The sequence below is a fragment of the Borostomias antarcticus genome (genome assembly GCF_949987555.1).
Source record: "Borostomias antarcticus genome assembly, chromosome: 3".
NCBI classification, from domain to species: domain Eukaryota; kingdom Metazoa; phylum Chordata; class Actinopteri; order Stomiiformes; family Stomiidae; genus Borostomias; species Borostomias antarcticus.
Window position 1 is genome coordinate 18,476,325 of NC_140236.1, and position 22,883 is coordinate 18,499,207.

Consider the following 22,883-nt stretch of genomic DNA (forward strand, 5'->3'; position numbering starts at 1 on the left):
GGAAGGACCTCAAGCTTTAGAGTCTGTTGTAAGATATTCCAAGTACAAGCAGCATCATGGAAAAAAGCAGCCCGTCCAAGTTCAGAATGCACAGGAAGCCTGAGAACAAGCCGATCATTAGATCGGGTCTGGTACTGTAGGTGCCAAGGCTCCAGTCCAACAGAGACGAGATGTAAGGTGGAAGTTTACCAATAATGGCTTTGAAAATAAACAAATACCAGCGATAGTTAGGTCTTAGAGAAAGAGATGGCCAGCCCACCTTATGATAAAGAACACAGTGGTGAGTGTCATATCTATCACCCGTAATAAATCTTAGGAGGAGTGGTAGACAGAGCCCAAGGGTTTCAAGATTGTCACGGAAGCATGTCTACAGATAGTGTAGTAATAATAAGAATAATAATTTTTTATTTGTAACGCACTTTTCATTTAAAAATCTCAGAGTGCTACAGGTTTAAAAGCACACACAACTGAACAAACAACACAATTTTAGTCAAAGGCCTTTTTAAAAAGGTAGGTTTTTGCTGTTACACCCAGCTGATTTGAGTTTGTAAGTTAGAGTTAGTTTGTTGGTTAGTTAGTTGGTTAGAAAGTTAGTTTGTTAGTCAGTCAGTCAGTTAGTTGGTAGAATTAGTTGGCAGCAGAGGAAGTTTATTAGAGAGATAGAAACTACGGACGACTGTTAATGTGCATTAGTCTCAACTGGTGAATTCAGCCCATGAATGAGAACATAACTACGAGGTGAATTTGCAACATTTGTGATTGTGCCAAGAACAGGAACAGGATGGGGTCCATCTGGATAAAATTGCAACCATTTCCATTTGTAAGGTACTCAACCTTTTAAAAACATATGATGAACAGGCACTCAAAGATTATAATCTTAAAAAATATAATGGTATGAAAATGCTTTGATCCAACTGCTGTATGTGTGAGTGCTGATTGATGGATAGTCGTTGACGTCATTCTCCTCCCAGTCTGACACGCTGTTTGACCAGGACCTCCGGGGGGCTGGAGGGTAGGGGAGCGTCCAGTGAGACGTACCCAGAATTGTCTCACCTGAGATGGGCCGAACTCGGACCTTGTAGCCCTGGACCGGACCCTCAGCCTCCTTCCACTTCATCTGGAGACGATCCTCCGACAAGACCGTCAGCTTCAGACGACCTGCACACACACACACATGCACACATACACACACACACACACACACACACACACACACACACACAAACATACACGCGCACACACATACATGCACACACACAGACAAGACAGACACACACACAGACAGACAGACACACACATGCACACACACAGACAAGACAGACACACACACAGACAGACAGACACACACTCACACACACACACACACACACACACACACACACACACACACAAACACACACACACAGTTGAGGCCTATTCAAAGATCAAAGTAACTCTGCAAAGAAATGTCACAGTGTCCAGTATTTTGAGGACTCAGCTTCCTCCTCCCCAGTCCTCCATCAGGTCCGTCTCCGGTTCAGAGCTCATCTGCATGTGTTCCCACAATCCCCTTCTCCCAACAAGTCCTGTCTTTCATGCGCTGGTCCCTGTCCTCTCCAGCTGGCTCCAGCCATAAAAGCCAGCCTTGTCCTCTACTCTGGGACAGTCAGGGCACAGGAAGTCAGTTCAGGCCTCAGGGTCAAAGGTCATTTAGGAGCCACCTTACAGTAAGACGTCATGGCCTGGCTGGCATATGGAGGGGCGGAAGGAATGACAGAAAAGAAGAAGAGTGCTGCTGACATGAATGAACCAGCGCACACTGTCCCTCTGTCTGAGGAGGCCTGACCTCCCACTGTCTGGCCAGGCAGGGGCCAGGCAGGGGCTAGGAGGAGGGCTAGGAGGATGGAGGGGGGGCTCAGGGAGCAGGGGCTAGGAGGATGGAACTTTCTATGCAGACTTGGAGGTTTATAAAGAGCAGACCTGAGGTTTATAAAGAGCAGACCTGAGGTTTATAAAGAGCAGACCTGAGGTTTATAAAGAGCAGACCTGAGGTTTATAAAGAGCAGACCTGGAGGTTTATAAAGAGCAGACCTGAGGGGAGACCGGTACTCTGTGGTCTCTACACAAAACTCTAGAGAAATGAGAAACTAACTCTGATGGCGGAAGAAGGATGAAACTCAGGAAACACTGAAATAGAGACCATTGTGTAATCTACACTAGGCAGCTACCCCGCCCCCAACCCCCTTTTTGTCTTGGCTCTCTCTTTTTGCCTCCCCCTTCTGCTGAGCGGCTAGAGCTACCAGATATATATACCTAGTTTACTCTACATTATTTAGGAGCCTGTCTGCTAAGTGCTAACTGTGCCTTATTATGGGATACATTTAAATATCCAATTATGGACTACAGGGATAGCTAACACATAATGGCCAACTATGTAGGTAACATCTCTGTAACTATTTATCTAGGCTACTACTGATAGTCATGTCTCTCTTATGAAGTATTAAGCCCATGTTTATTGCTCTGTAAATGTTCTTAGCCAATAGACAAACATTTTCCAGGAGCTTACTCCATCGTCTCGTTGAGAGAGGTCAGGGAAGAATTTTTACAGCTCACCTTTTGCCTCTGGGTGAAACTGTTTTTTTTTCTTCCCTCTGGAATATGTAGGGGTAGGATCTATGTCCATCCCCCCTTTGCTCTCTGTAAAGCATATTGTGTTGCCTTGCAAACATTTTTTTTATTTGATTAGAGTTTTTGCTGAATCTGATTGATTTGAGTTATTGAGAATGGACGTACGAATGCATAGACAAGCACACTCCACTGAAAACACAGCCTCTCGCTGTGCCACGCTGTGTGGACTGGCTAGAAAGCCAAGAACAGGATGCGAGTCCATCTGAATAAAATTGCAACTCTTTCCCTTTGTAAGGCAATCAATAATTTTATATAAAACGTTTTAGCGTCATTCAAGCATTTAATTATAATATTTAAATATACTTCTGACAGTCATTAAAAAACAATTTGTGGTTTTACTGTGTGAAAGCCTGTATGACTGAGTGGTGAATCATGGAGAAGCATTGAAGTTCTTTTCCTCCCAGCCTTGTAGGGTCTTTGACCAGGACCCTAATGGTGTTGATAATAATGATGTTGATGATGATGTGTCAGTAAAGTAGTCAGGGGTACCTTGGCTGTGGCCCCCTGGGGCCAGGAGGAGGAGGAGGAGGAGGTGGGCCAGGCGGAGCAGCATCAGTGATGGGGAGAGAGGAGTGGGTCTGCAGAGAGAACAACCTTACTGTTACCACGTACAGGGATTGTGTGCTTGAGCTCCATGTTGAAAATCAAATGCATTTAATAAAATCTATGTCTATGAACTGTGTTCAGGTGAATCTACGTCTCTGTCTATGAACTGTGTTCAGGTGAATCTACGTCTATGTCTATGAACTGTGTTCAGGTGAATCTACGTCTGTCTATGAACTGTGTTCAGGTGAATCTACGTCTCTGTCTATGAACTGTGTTCAGGTGAATCTACGTCTACAGTATGTCTATGAACTGTGTTTAGGTGAATCTACGTCTATGTCTATGAACTGTGTTTAGGTGAATCATCATTAAGCATGAGCATGATGAGTAAGAGTCCTGTTTACACACATCACACCCCCTCCGGACCGTTACGCTCAACTACCTCGGGGCGACTGGTTGCCCCGTCACTCTGAGGCCCCTGCGGTCAATGGTCACGGCTCTTCTCTGTCCTGACCCCGCAGTGGTGGAACCAACTGACGTCAGGACAGCAGAGCCATTCAAAACTCATCTCTTCAAAAAGAACTACCAGGATCCTCCCTCTTAAGCATTATTAGGGGCCAGGCAGCGTAGCTGCCGGAACCCTATTGTATTTGCCTATATTATTATTATTACTATTATTATTATTATTCTCCATCTTCCACTGAAGTCTGACTTCCCGTGGACAAAAAATCACCAAACTTTGCACATAGATCCAGTACTATACCCAAAGTCCTCAACCTGCATTGTAGGTCAATAAACCTGAAGGTGGCGCTACAGCAACAGTCTAAATTTTAAAACTTTTAAAAATCATAACAAATCAGCCATAGGTGCTATCACTGTAAAACCACGATGTCAATGTAGTCCCAAGTGAGACAAAACTTTCATACGCTCTACCTTGCAGGAATTTTGAAGTCCATCACTTTTTTCATAAACTGTAAAACCTATCAAACCTATATCCTCCCACATTTTTTGTTCAATTGACACAAAAATTGATATACTGTATCTTCAGACTACCCTTACCAAACGATCCTCACAGATTTTTTAAATATGAAAAATTGAGCCCACAGCACATCAAAATGTTTTACTGTTAACAGTTCTGTATACAGTTCCTATTAATTCTCGCCAAATCAATGTCTGATCATCCTCATAAAAAGTGACAACATTGGCCACATATCAAAGATGTAGTGTGATTTTTTTCATTGAGATTTTTAAAAAATATGTTTAATTCTGTCCTCTGAAACCAACACTTCATACAGAGAAAACTACATTACCCACAATCCAATGCAAGCTCCACGAATCGGAGACATTGCTGTTGGCAACCCTATCCAACCCCCGCTGAGGATTACAATGACTAAATCGATTGATTGGCAACTGACTGAGTAGCCTACACAGCTGCTGAAGTTAATGTTCAATTATGAAGAAGAGCAAACAAAACCTGTAAAAATTAATAAACATATCTCATCCCACCTGTTTCAATCAATTAACACCGAACTTGCTACGCTGGATCTTCAGACTGTAATTCACAAACTCATTGACCAGATTGTTGAATTATCAAAATCGAGCTTACAATGCATCAAAATGTTTTACAAATGTTTTACGATACGATACGAATGTACAAAATGAACATTGGAATGTCAACTTTCTTGTTGTCTTCCTATTCTCTCGCTTATTGCTCCTAAACTTGTCGGAAATTGCCTGGCCCCGCCTCATCGCTGCGTAGCAGCTTTAATTGTAATTGTATTTTGCTATTATCTGCACTCCCATCTACCATGCTCTTAGTCACTTGTTCAGAAATGAGCTGCATTTGTGAGTTCTGGTGAGTAGTAGTACACTGACTTCCTATGTTAAATGCAATCATTTGTAAATCACTTTGGATGAAAGTCTGCTAAATGACTTTAATGTAAAGTAATACTGTGACTTAGAGCTGTAACGATTATGAATTTTGCTTAACGATTAATTGTCCGAAAAATAATTGTGATTATTACAATAATTGTCAGAGTTGTTGACCGGGGGGGGATTCGCATCACACCACTAGGGCCCCTTGCCGATCTGGCACCCTAGGCGGCCGCCTACTTCGCCTATGCCACGGGCCGGCCCTGGCACTGATGCTCATGTCCGCATGATTTGAGTGAGAGTGTGTGTGTTTGAGAGAGAGAGAGAGAGAGAGAAAGAGAAAGACAGACAGACACAGAGGGAGTGAGTGAGTGAGTGACGGTGGGTGGGTTCCGGGTTCTGACTCATTTTTAGCCTAATAACACCTAAGTACTCAGCCTATGAAGTAAACCTGTGGTTTAAAACCACTCCTCTTTAATATCATGAATGTAAACATTTACGTAGAACATATATCCTCCTCAATAAAAAAAGCATTGAAAAATTAAAATTAAGAAAATTTGGAGTATACAAATACCACATGAAGTGGACAATGCATCAGTGCTTCTTTACTTCTTTAATACAGTGTCTCTTGTCATTATTTGCTATGAACGTATAGGACAAGTGCCAACAAGTTGAAGAATTCCATTGAACTAGGGTTGCTACCATATTAACTCTGCAACATATTTTTTTTTTTTTTTTTTTTCATAAAAAACAATCACGGTCAGAAAAAATAATCGCGGTTTGACGATTATGTAATAATCGTTACAGCCCTACTGTGACTCTAATAAACCTCACAAATGGTTCTTCATGTAACTCAGCACACCCTCCATAGACCACCCAGCCAGGCAGAGAGACGGGCGGTCCTGTTCCCACGAGAACCCTCTCACACCCTCCATAGACCCACCCAGCCAGGCAGAGAGACGGGCGCTCTGTTCCCACGAGAACCCTCTCACACCCTCCATAGACCCACCCAGCCAGGCAGAGAGACGGGCTGTCCTGTTCCCACGAGAACCCTCTCACACCCTCCATAGACCCACCCAGCCAGGCAGAGAGACGGGCTGTCCTGTTCCCACGAGAACCCTCTCACACCCTCCATAGACCCACCCAGCCAGGCAGAGAGACGGGCGCTCCTGTTCCCACGAGAACCCTCTCACACCCTCCATAGACCCACCCAGCCAGGCAGAGAGACGGGCTGTCCTGTTCCCACGAGAACCCTCTCACACCCTCCATAGACCCACCCAGCCAGGCAGAGAGACGGGCGGTCCTGTTCCCACGAGAACCCTCTCACACCCTCCATAGACCCACCCAGCCAGGCAGAGAGACGGGCTGTCCTGTTCCCACGAGAACCCTCTCACAGCTGATGAGCGCTGACTCCTCAAAGCCATCAGGACAGCCCTCCAATTCAACTGGTATAATTACACACACACGCACACACACACAAACTCACACGCACACACACACACACACACACACACACACACACACTCGCACGCACGCAAGCACACACACACTCGCACACACACACGTGCATGCAGGCACACACGCGCACACACACACACCCTCGCACACTCGCACACACACTCGCACACACACATGTGCACGCATGCACACACACGCACACAGCACTCTGAGCTGTAACAGGTGGAGGTCCGATGAGAGACAAGTACAGGGAGCAGCAGCACTGCCGTGACCAGCCAATCACGTCACTGCACTGCCGTGATCAGCCAATCAGATCACGGCCCTGGTCGTGACCAGCCACTCAGATCAAAAACCTGAGGAAGTTGGTGTTCGTTTAGAGGTTAAAATCCTGATGATGACTAAGTTGGGAACATGGAATGCAGAGAACTGAACAGTCTTGGTTCTTGTGAAGTCTCCCTGCAGGCTGACAGGCCTCATGTCAGTAGAATCACAGGCTGACTGACTCCAACCGCCTCAGGTCACAAGTAAAATATTCTATCTATTCAAACCACCAGCCTTCTGCACGAGACCCAAACATCAACAACAGAGGAATTCCCAGAGTCCAAATATTTGTGTTTTCATGTTGCAGCCTCAGAAAGGCTACTCATAACAAAAGTGCTTTTCCAAAAAAAGCTACAGTCCAGTCCACAAGAACACATCATTATTACAGATGCTCCACAGACTCAACCTACAGTATATCTTCACGGTTGGACAAATATGACCAGGCTATACTCTATGTCCAATCTATCCAACATGATTGGACTATCTAAACAAGAGTCCTCTGCTCTGACCTATATGTTGCGAATATTACAGCTATCAGAAATAATAATTGTACCTGCACTGCAATGCACCTAACTAGCCTATGATAATCCTAACATTCAGAACAAGCGCCAAAAGAGCTATTAAACACCTCAAGCTCTGAACCCTGTGGATTTAGAAAGTAGACAGGCTCTATTAAACACCACAAACTCTGAACCCTGTGGATTTAGAAAGTAGACAGGCTATATTAAACACCACAAGCTCTGAACCCTGTGGATTTAGAAAGTAGACGGGCTCCTGGGTAGAATAGACTTTTACTGGGACACCACGATTAAAAATGGTAAATGGTAAATGGACTGCACTTATATAGCGCTTTTCCACCTTAGCGGCACTCAAAGCGCTTTACAATGGCCTCTCATTCACCCATTCACACACACATTCACACACCAATGGCGGTAGCTGCCATGCAAGGTGCTAACCTGCTCATTGGGAGCAATTTGGGGTTAGGTGTCTTGCTCAAGGACACTTCGACATGTGGACAGTCGGAGCTGGGATTCGAACCACTGACCAAAAACAAAACAAAAGTAGCCTTACAAAGCAAAATTGGCAATGTGAAAAATGTAATGTGGCCCCCGTGTGGACTCTGGTACACTACATGTGTGACGGACGAACGAACGAACATGGGTCGATCTAAAGTTCGTGGGGTTTATGACAACAGAATGACAAACTGACCACCCCGTGGTACAGGGTCATAGTGTTACTGACCACCCCATAGTGTTGACAGTTTAGCTCACACAATAAATTAAAGATGAATAAGGAAAGTACATCAGTCTCAAACAGGAGGAGACAAACAGACCTACTCTATTTGGACTGACGCATGGCCATTCACTCGCAGATATATGTTATCAATAACTTAAAATCTGATCCATGGTGAAATATCCCACACGACAACAGCTTTATGTCGGCAGAAAATAGCACCTCCGGCTAAAACGAGCAGGTAATGCTGCACCTTCGTTTCAATTGCACTTAAGCTACACCTGAATCGCCTTTACTTGCGACAACAGCTCAGCGCCTGTCTGTAATATCCTGTCGGTTATGCGAGCTCACCTGAGTTGTCTGCGGGTCTGGGTCTAGTAGTCGTTCAGCACGACACGAGACAGAGCACTCCAGAGGTGAGGATGTTTCCACCCGGGATCTCGACAAGCACTGGCCGCTTCCCCATGGAGCTTCTCTAACCTGGTGCCCGGGTGAAACCTGATCCAGACACACACCCCTACTGACGGGCGTGCTGCTCAAGATGGGGGGTATACATTCCTTGAGGAAGTAGAATATTCCTTGCAAGAACTTTGTGAAGCGCACACAGTTCATTCTTATGGCGTCGTGACTGTGAAAGACTGCCCTCGATGCATTAAATATTGATATAAATAACAATACCAATCATCGTCCATTTATGAGTGGGACACAAAACTCGCAAATCGGTTTGAATGAATTTTGAATGATCACAATCCTTATACAGTAGGACCCCACTCATCCGAACCCAACGGGACCGCAGGTCGTTCGTATCTCTGAAATGTCCGGATGACTGAAACTTATGTTAAAATGCACCAAATTCAATAAGTGGTATACTTGTTTCATATAGACTCATAATAGACCAATACTTAATTACTTGTGAAAATGCATCAAAATTGCAATCAAATAGCCAACTAAACTCATATAGCCTAGCCTATAACAGACCTAGTAGCCTATAATAAAATAACCGAATTTCGAATTTGAGTGCGTGCTTTGATCAAATACAGTAGCCTACTTTATTCTCAAATACGCTGCATCGATAGGCTACTGTATTCGCAGAACAACATGGTATAGGCTAAAAACAACCCAACATTAGAACAATTAGAGCAAATGATAATCAATAAATAAATAAATGAAATGACAGACAAGTTGTCGTGTCTTAGGCTATTGTAGCCTAAAAGAAAGTCTCTAAAACAACAGATGTAGGCTAACGTGGCCTAGGCTGTAGGCTATTATTTAACAAATACAGTAGGTCTAGTAATCTACATGCTCACAACACGTCTGTGTTCCTGAAGTCCATTAACTGGGAACGAAAATTGACTCGATGCTCCTCTGCTTCAGGTTGCTGAAGCGCTTTCTGGCTACCAAAGAATGCAGCTCACGCGCAGCAGACTCGTTTGCGTTTTGCGCTCGACATTAGAGTAACAAAGAAATTAAACGTGACAGTAGGCTACAGCCTACAGGCAACATGTAGGTCTACATACAGTTCTGTTTTTATTCACAGTAGGGCACATTACTGTAATGAAAATCCCACCAGTAACCAGATAGCAGGCAAAAAAAAAAAAAAAACTTTTTTAAGCCTGTCCGGTAGACTGGGAGGTTCGGATCTCTGAAGTTCGGATGAGTGGGGTCCTACTGTATAGCCTTCAACGACCTCCTGAGCTGCCTGCCTGATGGTCTCAGGTCTGAGGAGACCGCGCGTCGTTTTCCTCACCCTAACTCTTGGCATGCTGTCAATGGAAGAAAATACATTGTAAATAAACATGGTTTTAGGCTATTGTGTTTATGTAGGCCTATAGGCTAAGCTATTTGTGTTCATAAGGTAACGTCATTGTAAACGAAAGTAGCCTATATAATCCAATTGACTGGAACCAGGGGGTTTGACAAAAGTTAAGAGGCAAAATAATTTGTCTTGACTGCATTTAAGATGTATCTTTCACATTAAAACTGCATACAAAGTTGACCAATAGCATTAGAAAGATCTCTTCGAGAGCTTTCATTTTACCTGTTCATTCTGCCCAAATGTCACTCGCGCACCCCTCTGGTTCTAAGCCATCCCTACTAACACAGTACGTAAAACTGACGGGACACATTGGTGTAATTGTGGTAACTTTGCGACGTCACCAGCAGCGGACCTAGCTGACACCTAGCTGACACTTGCCTTTTCAGTCGCAAAATAACCAAAATAGCCGTCCTCAAGTACACTGTAAGGGAACGTAGCCGCCACTGCTGCTTAAATCCGTAACTACGATGTAATTAAATAACGTGACAATGTGGTTAGATCACAGTCCCAATCTGACTTTATTGGAAATGTGTCACAGTGGGTCAGAACATTTGTAAATTACTTAGGTTTTAAAATAAATTTTGAAGTCATACAGTTACAGAATTGTAATAATGAGGAGAAATCCTGCATGTCTGTTTTGTGTGTAATTTCTCATTTACAGTTAATATTAACACTAAAGATTTGCAGTCTAGGCCTAATAAAAATAATGATAAAAAATATGCCTATAAATAAAGTCCTAATTTTGCAACCTAAATGTGAGCAATGAACGCTGAGCAGTGAACGTAGAATGCAAGGCATTGGGCTACTTTGTTAGGTGAAGTTACACACTCTGTGCCAGTAGGTGGCTGTATGCACATCCGCCACTAAACCCAGCGAAGGAGAAGAAGAACGAGAACGGGTTCCGTTCTGAACAGAAGCGATTGAGAAAGACCAACACGCCCGCGACAACACAGATCTTGTAAGTATCTCAATTTCAATGTATACATTAGTATGTATACATACTATGTATTTTGGTATCGTCCCAGATAAAACACCAACGTTATGTGCAAGCTACCCTATTGTAATGATTATCTATATGCAGATGCTTTCCAATGTTAGCTAACTAGCTAGCCAGCTAACGTGATTAGCCTTTTTCTGTACATGGCTAGCTAAGTAGCCTACGTAAAATTACTCTCGCAATTATTGTTAAAACGTTCGCTTTTGTGTAATTGTAGCTTAAATTATAATGTTGGCTTGGCAACGTGAGAATATTTCAGTTGTGTACACTATAACTTTTATGAAGTGTTGTTGTGGGCCATTGTTTCCTAATTACAGGCTCGCGCGAGCTCCTGCACGTTCGTACTGTTTCATCGCTTGGAATAAAATGTGATAATTAGCTTACTCATTGATTTCGCATTAACCCACGACACCGTTAGTATGTGTTTGTTTTTAGGCATTCATTTTTCCGATTTTAACGTTAACAGAATACAAGAAGCCCCAACAACGGAGCTAGGCTAGCTAGCAGGATTGTTATAGCAGCCATCTTGGCTTTTGGCACATGGTCCTGTGGAGTGTGCATGTCAGCCAACGAGAGGGTCACCCACCCACTTTCTCTCTCTCTCTCCCTCCCTCTCTCCCCTCCCATGCTCTCAGTTGCCAACCTCCCAGTTCTTGTTTGAACTGAGCAAGAAGCAGGTGAGCGGGGCAGGAAGAGGCGCTAAGACGGGGCCAGGCGTGGCCAGGGGCAGTCCTGGGACAGCACCACAGGCTCTGTGAGTCTTGTTCAGTTGAATGCCCTCATGAGTATTAACAGAAGAGCACCATATCCATATGCACACATACACTCTAACATGTCGCTCTCTCCTCAGCTCAGCCCAATGGTCTCTGATGGTTCTGTCTGGCCAGCCCTGAGGTGGAGAAACACCTGATCATCAATAAAGGCAGGCACACGTAAGTACAAATGCACATACGTTTCCATAGACGGGATAAACAAATGGGAATATTGATATTGAGTTAAATGTTAGCGGTAGACATGTGAGATTCATAAGACGCATCACTGACGCCAGTGACGCCACAATATCAGGGAAATTGAGCAATTGCTTCCCTGTAGTGCAAACTTGCAAGATTCGCTCAGTTATTAACCCTTCTTGCCTTTTTTGTTGTTGGTTTTCTCTCTCCTCCTTCCTCTCTGTGCAGTTCTCCTGTGTGCTGAGCCGCTATCCCATGTATTGCCACTGATGACAGGGTAGAGCTCAGCCCCATGCAGAAGTGAGTGATGAGGAGAGGGAAGATCATTTTCCCGTTTTTTTTCCCTCCAGTTTTAGGAACCGTCTCAAGAATGTGTTCCCCACTTTTATGCCTTTAAATCAGGGTTGGAGTATTCCAGGTGTTTGGCCATGGCCATGAACACCAGTAGAGGAGGGAACCAAGTGTCTCATTCTCTCTCCACAGTTGTGTGGTTGTAACCCCCCACTAGCTACATATTCATTCAATCTTTATTTAACCTCGTGAATCAATTGAGAGTAAGCTCTCATTTACAATGACGTATAATCACTCTATATTTGAACTTGTACTACAGGTGAGATAATCCTTTTTAATGGTCTCTCTCATTCGCTCTCCTAGCTGTGATGTTAGAGTTGTGCAAGACTTGGGTGTTCTCCTGCTCTGAGTGCCCATTCTCCTATACCTCCCAGATCTACCTCCACAAGCACATCAAGAGGAGCCATGACAACCTCTGTCTCTGCTGAGGAACACACAGAGCATTATGAAGTAGCCAGTGCCTTGGCGAAGGTGTTTGAGCAGCAGTCATCAATGGATTAACTCCCAAGACACAAGGGAGAGACAGCGCAACACACGCTATGACTCCAGTGACGAAGGTAATATAATAAAGTGCATTCAACAGTCCCAAAAGAGTACTACTTGAGTTGACTAATCTGAGCTAATTTACCTCTACTATATGTTCCAGTGCCCAGGCAGCCGGTCGGCAGAACTCAGACCAGACCAGCTATGCCAGGTGCCAGAGCCGGAAGGCCTGCTCTGCCAGTTTTCAATGCAGGTATCCATGCATGTTTGTGTTGGTGAAATGTCTATGCATATTTGCACACTTACAGTTAACTCAGGACTTTCGGAAGACTCATGTACTCTGTTCACTAATTCGCTCATCTCACATCTCACTACTCGGCAGTAGATGTTCATCGCCCGGGTCCTTTGAGCCAAGGCGCTGTGAGCCCAGGCCCTTCAGCCCTTCAGACGTCCAGGCACGAGCAGCATGCATCAGCGATTAGCACCCAGACCAGGTCAGGGTCTGACATGTCGAGTTGATTCTTCCCCTTATGCCAGAATCACTACGCCGCCAGCACCATAGTTTCCTGCTCATCCCTTTATCCTCTGGTTTTCAGGTAGTTCTCTGATGCCATCGCCTGTGAGACCAACAGCTCCAGCTGTGTTGCCATCAAGCTCTGCAGATGCTGGTATGCTGAATTTTGTGAACTACTTCATGCTGCATGTAGGGATATACTTTGAGCTGAATATCCATTATGGGACCGTACAATTACTTATAGCCACATCTGTGTTTAATATCCAGACTTCCAGAGGATGATGTGTCAGCAGTTCTCCAGCGTCATGCAGAGTCTGAGGGAGATGGCACAGACAATGATGAGGCTGGAGCAGAGACTGTCCGGCGAGTCTGCAGACAGCTATGGGGGAGCAGTACTGGATGACCTGCACCCTGCTAAAACGGAGGAGGAGCTGCTGGTCTTGGAGGAGCAGCTGAAGGACAAGGATCATCAAAGGAAGATGGTGAGTAACTTCAGGGCAGAACTTTGTTCCTTATTTTTGCAGGGAAGTGTTAAGGAAATGTAAAAGTAAATGATTGTCTTTATGTTTTGCAGACACGATATCTGAGTTCCATTGGCGGCAAAGATCTGCCAGATGTGGTCCGGCGGGTGCTGTCAGCCATTGCCATACACAGAGTGTGGTGTGTCTACAGCGTCCATGGGAAGAGGGGGAAGAAGCCTCTGAAGAATATGACCCTCTACAATGTCATATTACGTAAGGGATTGTTCATATTTTCGCAAAATAATACATTGTCTTTGCTTCATGCCATGTGCATTGAAACCATTCCCTTTTTGGTTAAAAGGTGCAGTTATGGCCTGTAAGCCAAGCACCACTGTGACGGAGGTGTCTGCCCAGCTGCAGGAGATGCTGAAACATGCCCCTGCTCGATGCAAAAAGTTATGTGATGTCAGGCAGTTAATTTTCTCGTATCCAGTGACATGGCACGCTTCCAATGAACGTATGCGACTTGCTTTTACAGCCATTTCATTATGTCCTTAGGCATCTGATCCAGCCCAGCTGACCTCCCCAGCCCAGCCCCTGACCGCAGCTCCAGCCCTGACCACAGTGGAGTATTCAGATGAGGATGACCTCTTCTGCCCAGACCCTCGATTCAGATGTGGGTGACCCCCAGCTCGTCTCCCTAAACCTGCCTTTCCAGCCTGCCAGGATGGATGCCTTTTTTGTAAATAGATTTTGTAAATTTTAACCTTTTTTTGTGGGATACAACGGTCTGTTCCCGGTCTGCCTGCCACAGAATGCGCACTGTTTCATTTTTGTTTTTAGAACTTTTGCAATTGTCAGATAATGGGTTGCTAGCCAGAGCTTGTACATGCTTTTTTTTGCTTTTCTGGCTATGCGTAATGTGACAGACCGTAAACCTCATCCTTGTAAATATGTATACTTTTAATTTGTAATGTACTTTGTGTAATAAAATGTTCTAAACTGTTAATGGTGTTCAGTCTTATATTGGTTTGTATCATAATGCTTGCTGCTATATCCCCATATAGCATTAATTCGTTTTTGAACTGGTAAATGCTAAATATAGCCAGTGGTACTGCAAATGCTAAATGTAGCCAGTGGTCAGTAAGTGACCATATTTGCACCGTGCGAAAAAGACGTGCAGACCAAGTCATATAAATACCTGTAAATCTAGTGTCAGCCAGGTGAGTTTATGACGGAGGTTCCTGCCCACGTTTTTTGCACGCGGCCGCACCGTATTTGCACCGTGCGAAAAAGACGTGCAGACCAAGTCATATAAATACCTGTAAATCTAGTGTCAGCCAGGTGAGTTTATGACGGAGGTTCCTGCCCACGTGATCACGTGCGTTCTTTGCACGCGGCCGCAACTTCGGAATGACGTGTCGTTCTTACGTAGCGTCTACGAAACGGCAGATCTCGCGTTTCCGTAAATGGCCGCGTAATTTCCGCACGCGGCGCACACGAATCGTCACCTATAGCGGCCGTATGTCGAACGTTCGCGCAACCTGCGTGTGTTAGTAGGGATCTCAATGCGACTTCTGTCCCTCTACGGGATGCAACTTGTCCCGCCACGGTCTCCTTTCATTTCTCCCTGGCTTGCAGGCACGACTTGCTCGCACGAAACTTGAAAGCTATGCTATCATGTAGCTAGTAGATATACTAAGAAAATGCATATGTTTGCAAACTAAAACAAGTGAACACAATTTTACAACTTTACAACAAGAAAAATGCTTATGAGACCATTATTTTACTTATATGGGGTTTTATATGGGGAGACCATTATTTTACTTATATAAAAGTGGTTTTCCATCGATATCTCTGTCAAATATGCTGCGATCGCGCCCAAAATTTGAACGGAGCTCTTACACGGTAATATGTGCAGGCATGTATAACCACGTATTTGCAGGTCCAGTCATTCTGGAGAAAATGGGAACGCGACTTTGTCCCGCGCGACTTTTGACCCGGCTCTCCCCTACACAGCTGAACCCACGACTACGGCGACATTTCATTATGTAATGAGGTTAAATATATCCTTTTAAAGGGATAATACAGTGAAAACTTAATTTTTCAGGGGCCTCATTTATCATTGAGGTACGCCTTTTTTTACATCTCTTTTTCCGAGATTTCAGGCGTAAGGCCGAGAAGGGTATCTCTGCAGGCCCGGAGACTACCCTACTAACACAGTGGGTTGCAGCAACCTTGCACATAAGTTGTACTTAGGTAAGTTGCAACGTTACCATCAGGCGATGTTGTGACAACGTCCATCTAAGGTCGAATAAATAACTTTACTCTAATTAGACTTTTCTGCAACGTTGCAGAAACATTGGCAATATGGGTCCCTGCAACGTTATTTAATGACGTTGGATTAAAGTCCTATTAGGCTAGCAATAGGATTGCAATCGGGCTATCCCGTGACGTCACTGCTTGCTTGGTTCACAGTTGAAGTAGGCAGGATTCTTTGCCAAACTGCTCCTGTCTTTTGTTCTTTTTTTAAATTTTCGCTTATATCCTTCATATTGTACTGTATGTTGAGGTGAATAACTCATCTTAGAAATGTTATTGATTGTATATTTCCCTGTTTGTTATAAATTTAATGCTTTTTCATTAATTAAAACTAACGTTTCGGTGTCGACCAAGATATCATTTTTCAAAAGACGTGTCGAGAAATCCCATTCATTCTCTCGGCATTATGGAACACTTCCACTAGGGGGCGATGAGATCACTTTCCCTCCCTATAGATGGGTTCGCCGTCTACGTCACAGCGGGGTGCGCACGCAGCCTCTTTGGGAAAAAGGAACGAGCGAACGAGGAACGAACTCGCTAGCCACAGTAGCCAGGAGCTCCGTTTCATGTAGCTAATTATGCCTCAAAGCTGCTGTGAACTGTACAAACAGAAAAGGACAAGATGATGGCCTCAGATTCTTCAGCATACCCTCGAGATGTCCCCCTTTTCAGAGGAACCGCCGAAAGCTGTGGTTTAAAGCCATAAAGAGAGCAGATTGGGGACTAAAACACTTTTTTTGTGTGGTGCGCACTCATCTCTGGTAAGTTATACCAGTTACCTCAGGGTTTTTTCTCATCAAATTACATTGATTTGACTGTTGGTTTAGCTATTTATTTGTTTACTTACCGGTAATAATTTAAGTAAACAGAAGTAACTCATAACCTGCACGCTAAACTAAGTTCAGGAATTGGAAGCCCAATGCTAGCTAGCTAACGTTAGCTAGTGCTAGCTAGCACGCTACCTAATGCTAGCTAGCTAAGTCAAGGCCCGAACTTGACTAACGTTTAGACAATATTGAAAATACTCCGACAAACTATTGCAAACCTTTTTTCTGTTACTGCTGGCTTTGTGTTCGCCGCGAACATTTGCAGAAACATAAGCAAGCGAACGGTCTGAGCTGTTAAGTTTTGTGTTAGTTAACGTTAATCTAAAATGGCCGCTGGACTGAGGGAAATTGTTTGTTTGACCGACTGCTGAATTTGAGACTCACGTTGGGAGCTCGCTCGTGTCAGGCTTTCTAAGGACATCACGAATCTTAGGCTAATTTTACATAGGCAAAGGTGAAGGCGAAGCCAAGATAATGCTTTATATATTTTCCATTTGTCTGGAAAGTGGGAGACTGAGAACAATGCCACCCACGAGGTAAGCGGGGTACCATAACGTTAGCTCGAAACAAAGATGGAGGCAGCTTTGTTTGCCACATCTGTAGTATCGGTGTGTATTGTCGGAGTACACGAGTCAAAAACAGGCGTTCCTGTTAAAACTGCGAGTAGTAACGCATGATTCACGGGCCTTATACATTTAATCTGTGCACTGCAGTGGCTAATGCCTAAACTAGCTTCATGTTTCCCACACTGATGATTGACCGCCATTGACCGCATCTGTCCTGGGCCGGCAGAGAATCAAAAAAGAATAGTATAGAATAGTGGCGTGTCACTAATTACTTATCGGCTGTAATGACTTGTTGAATTGTTGTTTTAGTCGCTTCTTCCCCTCTGCCTACTTTCCCATAGGGTCCTTATGTGTTTATAAACTTAATCTTTTTTTGTTTATTGGGCAGACTGTATTGCAGTGTGGAGTTTCTGGGGGAGGACACTGTGTCGGTTGTCCCAGTATCCTGGCTCTCCAAAAAGGATGGGGTAAGAACATGTTTGTGCACTAAAGTGCATTCAACAGTCCCAAAAGAGTAGTACTTTTGAAATCGAGTAATCTGAGCTAATTTACTGATATTCCACTAGATATTCCAAGCCCCGGGCAGCCATTGGTCCCCACTATGCAGGCCAAAGACCAGGTGCCGGAGTTGAAAGGCCTCTGCCAGCGGTCCAGTACAATCCACGTGTGCTGTACAATCCAGGTATGCATGTTTGTGTTGAAATGAAATGTCTATGCCTACTGCACACTGATAGTTGGACTATTTTTTATTTATTTTGAATACCATTTTACTCATCTTGCAGATTTTCCAAGCTTGTCCCATGTGGGCGAGCGGGGCCCAGGCCCCATGTATAGCACCCCAGCCAGATCATACAGCACCCCAGCCAGACCAGGTAAGAGTGGCATGTACTGCTGTGGTGTCTACCTGTCTTGTCTTTATTTAGTTTCCCTCCAAATGCCAGAAGCCAAAGCCAACACCATAAAGTTTCCTGCTAATCCCTTTAGGTTTTCAGTTAGCTCTGTGATTGGCTTTTTTAGATTGAATACCATTTACTCATCTTGCAGATTTTCCGAGCTCATCCCCTGTGAGCGAAAACCATGCGAGCCCAGGCTTCATGTATAGCACCCCAGCCAGACCAGGTAAGAGTGGCATGTACTGCTGTGGTGTTGTGATGTCTACCTGTTAATGTCTTAATTTATTTTCCTTCAAATGCCAGAAGCCAAAGCATGCTGCCAACACCATACAGTTTCCTGCTAATCCCTTTCCTTTATCCCTTTTGTTTTCAGTTAGGTCTGTGATGCCGTCGCCCAATAAAACGGCTCCAGCACCATTGACTCCATGTACCCCTCTACCTAATCGATGCTGCTCTGCAGATGCTGGTATGGGACTACTTCATGTTGCATGCAGGGATATATTTTGAGTTTCATTTAGTTTTATGTCAATGTACTTATAGCCACATCTGTGTTTATCTAGATTTCCAGAGGTCTGTACATCAGCAGTTCTCAGAGATGCGGGAGCAACTCCGTGAGCTTGCACGGACTGTGAGGGAACTGGCCCAGAGCACGCGGCCTGTGGAGTCTGGAGCCCAGGGAGAAGTGCTGGATGTACTGAACCCTGCCCAAACGGACGAGGAGCTGCAGGTCTGTGAGGCCAGGTTGAAGGACCGGGAACATCAGAGGAAGATGGTGAGTGTCTGCAGGGCGGAACTTTGTCTTATTTTTGCAGTGCAGGGAAGGGTACAGTAAATGACTGTCTTTGTTTTGCAGACACAATACCTAGGTGCCATTGGTGGCAGAGACTTGGCGGACACAGTCCGGCGGGTGCTGTCAGCTGTAGCCACACATGCGGTGTGGAGCGCCTACAGTGTGCACGGGAAGAAGGGGAAGAAGCCACTGAAGAGTATGACACTCTTCAATGTTCTAACACGTAAGAAATGGTTCATATTTTGAATATTTTTTAATACATCGTCTTTGTTCCATGACCGATGTGAATTGAAACCATTACCTTTCTTGATAACTTAAAGGTGCAGTGATGGTCTCCATGCCAAAGGCTACGATGGCGGAGGTGGCCGCCCAGCTGCAGGAGACATTGAAACATGCCCCTGCTAAATGCAGAAGGGTAAGTGATGTCTTTTTTTTTGGTTTCTCCTACCCAGTGTGACTGCATGGTTCCAAAGATTGTGTACCACTTTTTTGTGCATGTATGTGCGTTGTGTATTTACGGCCATTTCATTGTGTCTTAAGGTATCTGCAGAAGTCCGCCTGAGCACAGCCCATCCAAGAACAGTCCATCTGAGCACTCCCCAGCATTCTGATGAGGAAGACTTCCCTTCCTAGCTGCCCCCCAGCCCATCTGACGCCCACCCGCAGCCCATCTGAGCACAGCCCCCCCCCCCCCAGCCTATCTGAGCACAGCCTGCCATTTTTTTGTTAATAACTTTTTTTTGTAAATAACTGTTTTTGTATATTTTTTTTAATCCTTTTTGTTTTTAAACTTGTTTATCATGTTGCAGGCCAGACATTGTGTACTTTTTTAATAAAATAAATTGTTCTTGACTGAATGGTGTTGTGTCATAACTTTTGTACCATAATTTTGCTTGCTGCATTGACTATGACATTAATAGGCTCTTTGCACAAGCTCCACTACTTCCTGACACTCTACAGGCGTATTTCTTTCCTGGCCTATACTAGTGGATGGAAGTGATTGATCAGGTGTGCTGCACACCGGATTCATCGCTATTGCTATCCAATAGTATAGGACGGTAAAGAAATATGCCTGTAGAGTTTCAGGAAGTAGTGGAGCTTGTGCAAGGAGCTGATTTGTTGTGTATACAACGTTGCAGCAATATACATCGAAATCATCACGGAAATCACAACGTTGTGTACACATTGCAGACACGTTGGACCTGCACGTTGCAGCAACTTGTGTGCAGATACCGCGTTTGCGTTGCATGCACGTTTAACTTGACGTTGAGTAGACCATACAAAAGTCTAAATTGCACGTTTCTGCAACATTGCTGCAACCTGATTGTGTTAGTAGGGTACGAGGGGGTGGGTCAACTGTCAATCAATTTTTATTTTGGCCAATCAGAGGCTGACAATCGTCTTGTCAATCAAAAACGTATTTAGCCTGAAACGGTTGTCAATCACTTTTTATTTGTCAAATCGCCTTTCTCTTAGGAGAAGGGGCATGAGACGCAAAGCTAATTTGTCATTAAAGCAGTAGTAAAGGGAAAATGCATGTTTAGCACTGTTTTAAGGTTACTTATGATCATATACAATGGTTCAGATCAAACGTTGACAAAACTAGCACTTTTGAGAAAGTCTGATAATGGCTCTACCACCGTTTAGGTCATACAATGGATGTGGGTGGGCACTTTGAAAAATCGTTCAAAAACATGTTAAACTCGATTTCAAAGACCAGAAGCTCACCGAGGGGGTAATTGGTGTCCGTTGGTGTTCTGACATCAAATTCACAGCAAAGTATGAATCCTGTAGGGTTTTATTGCTCATTTTATGAAATCCATTGACTTGTATTGAAGCGACCGTTGTAGATGTGTAGATCAATCCGCAGAGGGGATTCAGGAAGCGGAACTACTTACGGTAGCTATTGTTATTGTTTATGTTGCTAGGCTACCTAGTTTGTGGAAGTTTACACACGTATGTGCTGCAACTAAATAGTTCTATGCTAAATATTTAAAAAAGCCTTTCCAGATGAACTAGAATCTTACTTTATGGTGAATTATATGTCTGAACGCCAACTAACACCTCGGTGAGTTTCTTGTCTTTGAAATTGAGAGTTTAACATGTTTTTTTAATGATTTTTCACGGTGCCACCCACATCCATTGTATGACCAAAACGGTGGTAGAGCAATTATCAGACTTTCTTAAAAGTGCTAGTTTTGTCAACGTTTTGATCTGAACCATTGTATATGATACTAAGTAACCTTAAAACAGGGCTAAACATGCATTTTGCCTTTACTACTCCTTTAATATGTGTCAGCTGCAGAGGAGGACGATCAAGCCAACAGATTGGATGTCTTTCGAGGTAAGGGAAATTGACACAAGTGCATAACAATACGCAGTTATTTTAACGTATTTTCAATTAGTTTGAACATTGACAGCGCCTAAATGCTCACATTTAAGAACGTAGACAAAGATGCTGAGATGCCTAACATTAGCTAAATAGCTAAGTTAGTGTATACATCCATGATCCTAACCTTCACAACGTGGCTAGCTAAGTGTAGGCTATTCTTGACCCACGTTAACATAAGCATAGCAAAGCGGTGTACCTGCGCACATGCACAAACAGAGCAGTGCTTCTACAAAGAAATCTATCATATATATTTTCTCATGTAAACACTGGGCGTTTGGTGTTGCCAAGCAATATGCTCTTTATTAATAATAAATAGCAATATGCTATTTATTTCCTGTCCTATACCATTGGATGGAAGTGAATAATCAGGTGTGCGGCACACCTGATTAATCACTTCCATCCAATGGTATAGGACAGGAAATAAGGATGCCTGTAGAATTTCAGGAAGTAGTGGAGCTTGTGCAAAGAGCCTATTGTCAGACAGTACTTCAGGAACAGTGCAAATCACACTGAAGTCAACAGCTGCCACGTTGCATGTCTGTGACTGATAAATCGTCAATGACATGTAAATGGTTGAAATTCATGTTGAAATGAAGTCCTCTCTTTTCCATTGCAACTATAGCAGAGGCCGTTATTCACATAACAATTGACCATGTGTTTGCTTTCTTCACTGACAGAGAGAGAGAGAGGGAGAAAGAGAGAGGGAGAAGATACAAATATTTCATCAAAGCTCAGCTTTGGAAAGCGAACTGTTGAGGACAAGATAAAAAAGAAAGAGGTGATGATGGTGGTACACTGCCTACTCTTTACTTAACATGATGGGAAAAGCACATTGACGGGATAAATTGTATGTCTGTATATAGATAAACAAATAGACAGGTAGGTAGGTGTGTATAAATATACACAGTATGCATGATCATGTTCTGTTAAAAATAAAAAAATTGTTGACAGGAAACCAAGAGGTACAAGAGAGTGGAAGAGAGGGGACAGGAGGAGAGGACATAGAGATGAGAGGTGAGATAACTGATGTTAGCCAAAGAGACACTACATTAATTAGATCCTGGCAAGTTTTAAAAATAATGTGGATGGATGAATGGGTGGGTGTGTGTGTTTATATCTTATGTTTATGTTCTGTTAATTTGTGGACAGGAGATGAAAATGGACACCACAGTGGAGGAGAGGTGACAGGAGGAGACCAACATGGACAAAAGACAGGAGGAGAGGTGACAGGAGGAGACCAACATGGACAAAAGACAGGAGGAGAGGTGACAGGAGGAGACCAACATGGACAAAAGACAGGAGGAGACCAACATGGACACCATAGTGGAAGAGAGGTGACAGGAGAAGACCAACATGGACAAGAGAGTGGAAGAGAGGTGACAGGAGGAGACCAACATGGACAAAAGACAGGAGGAGAGGTGACAGAA

At 44.0% G+C, this 22,883-nt stretch overlaps 3 protein-coding genes across 4 annotated transcripts in view; 2 read left to right on the top strand and 1 right to left on the bottom strand.

Moving 5' to 3' along the window:
• LOC311329828 (collagen alpha-1(XX) chain-like) overlaps window positions 1–8,574 on the bottom strand; it is a 99,567-nt gene extending 90,993 nt beyond the window's left edge. Inside the window, exons 1-3 of the mRNA XM_084461757.1 lie at window positions 8,446–8,574; window positions 3,157–3,245; window positions 1,054–1,158 (exon numbers count right to left, since the gene is read on the bottom strand). Of these exons, the coding sequence (XP_084317883.1) occupies window positions 1,054–1,158; window positions 3,157–3,220 (169 nt within the window). The 5' untranslated portion in view covers window positions 3,221–3,245; window positions 8,446–8,574. The remainder of the gene's footprint in view (window positions 1–1,053; window positions 1,159–3,156; window positions 3,246–8,445) is intronic.
• Window positions 8,575–10,482: 1,908 nt separating this feature from the next.
• On the top strand, window positions 10,483–14,673 carry LOC311330095 (uncharacterized protein). Of its 2 annotated transcripts, none has more exons than XM_084462067.1 (12): window positions 10,483–10,868; window positions 11,543–11,661; window positions 11,758–11,839; window positions 12,086–12,157; window positions 12,583–12,765; window positions 12,855–12,944; window positions 13,074–13,185; window positions 13,288–13,359; window positions 13,473–13,687; window positions 13,780–13,939; window positions 14,028–14,121; window positions 14,225–14,673. In XM_084462067.1, exons 7-12 carry the CDS (start codon window positions 13,158–13,160, stop codon window positions 14,244–14,246), a joined length of 591 nt encoding a protein of 196 aa, XP_084318193.1. In that variant the 5' UTR covers window positions 10,483–10,868; window positions 11,543–11,661; window positions 11,758–11,839; window positions 12,086–12,157; window positions 12,583–12,765; window positions 12,855–12,944; window positions 13,074–13,157; the 3' UTR covers window positions 14,247–14,673. The 2 variants fall into 2 exon arrangements, with proteins under 2 accessions (XP_084318193.1, XP_084318194.1); XM_084462068.1 differs by having other exon boundaries at window positions 13,077–13,185.
• Window positions 14,674–18,973: 4,300 nt separating this feature from the next.
• On the top strand, window positions 18,974–19,707 carry LOC311307628 (uncharacterized protein). The gene is made up of 4 exons (XM_084436460.1): window positions 18,974–19,046; window positions 19,128–19,287; window positions 19,385–19,479; window positions 19,605–19,707. Exons 1-4 carry the CDS (start codon window positions 19,044–19,046, stop codon window positions 19,695–19,697), a joined length of 351 nt encoding a protein of 116 aa, XP_084292586.1. The 5' UTR covers window positions 18,974–19,043; the 3' UTR covers window positions 19,698–19,707.
• Window positions 19,708–22,883: the final 3,176 nt, after the last annotated feature.

Coding starts and splice junctions, on each gene's coding strand:
- LOC311307628 (XM_084436460.1), top strand. Junction 19,288..19,384: donor ACTCTTCAATGTTCTAACAC/GTAAGAAATGGT, acceptor GATAACTTAAAG/GTGCAGTGATGGTCTCCATG. Junction 19,480..19,604: donor CCCCTGCTAAATGCAGAAGG/GTAAGTGATGTC, acceptor TTGTGTCTTAAG/GTATCTGCAGAAGTCCGCCT.
- LOC311330095 (XM_084462067.1), top strand. CDS start 13,158: ATGCATCAGCGATTAGCACCCAGACCAG. Junction 13,360..13,472: donor ATCAAGCTCTGCAGATGCTG/GTATGCTGAATT, acceptor TTTAATATCCAG/ACTTCCAGAGGATGATGTGT. Junction 14,122..14,224: donor GCCCCTGCTCGATGCAAAAA/GTTATGTGATGT, acceptor TTATGTCCTTAG/GCATCTGATCCAGCCCAGCT.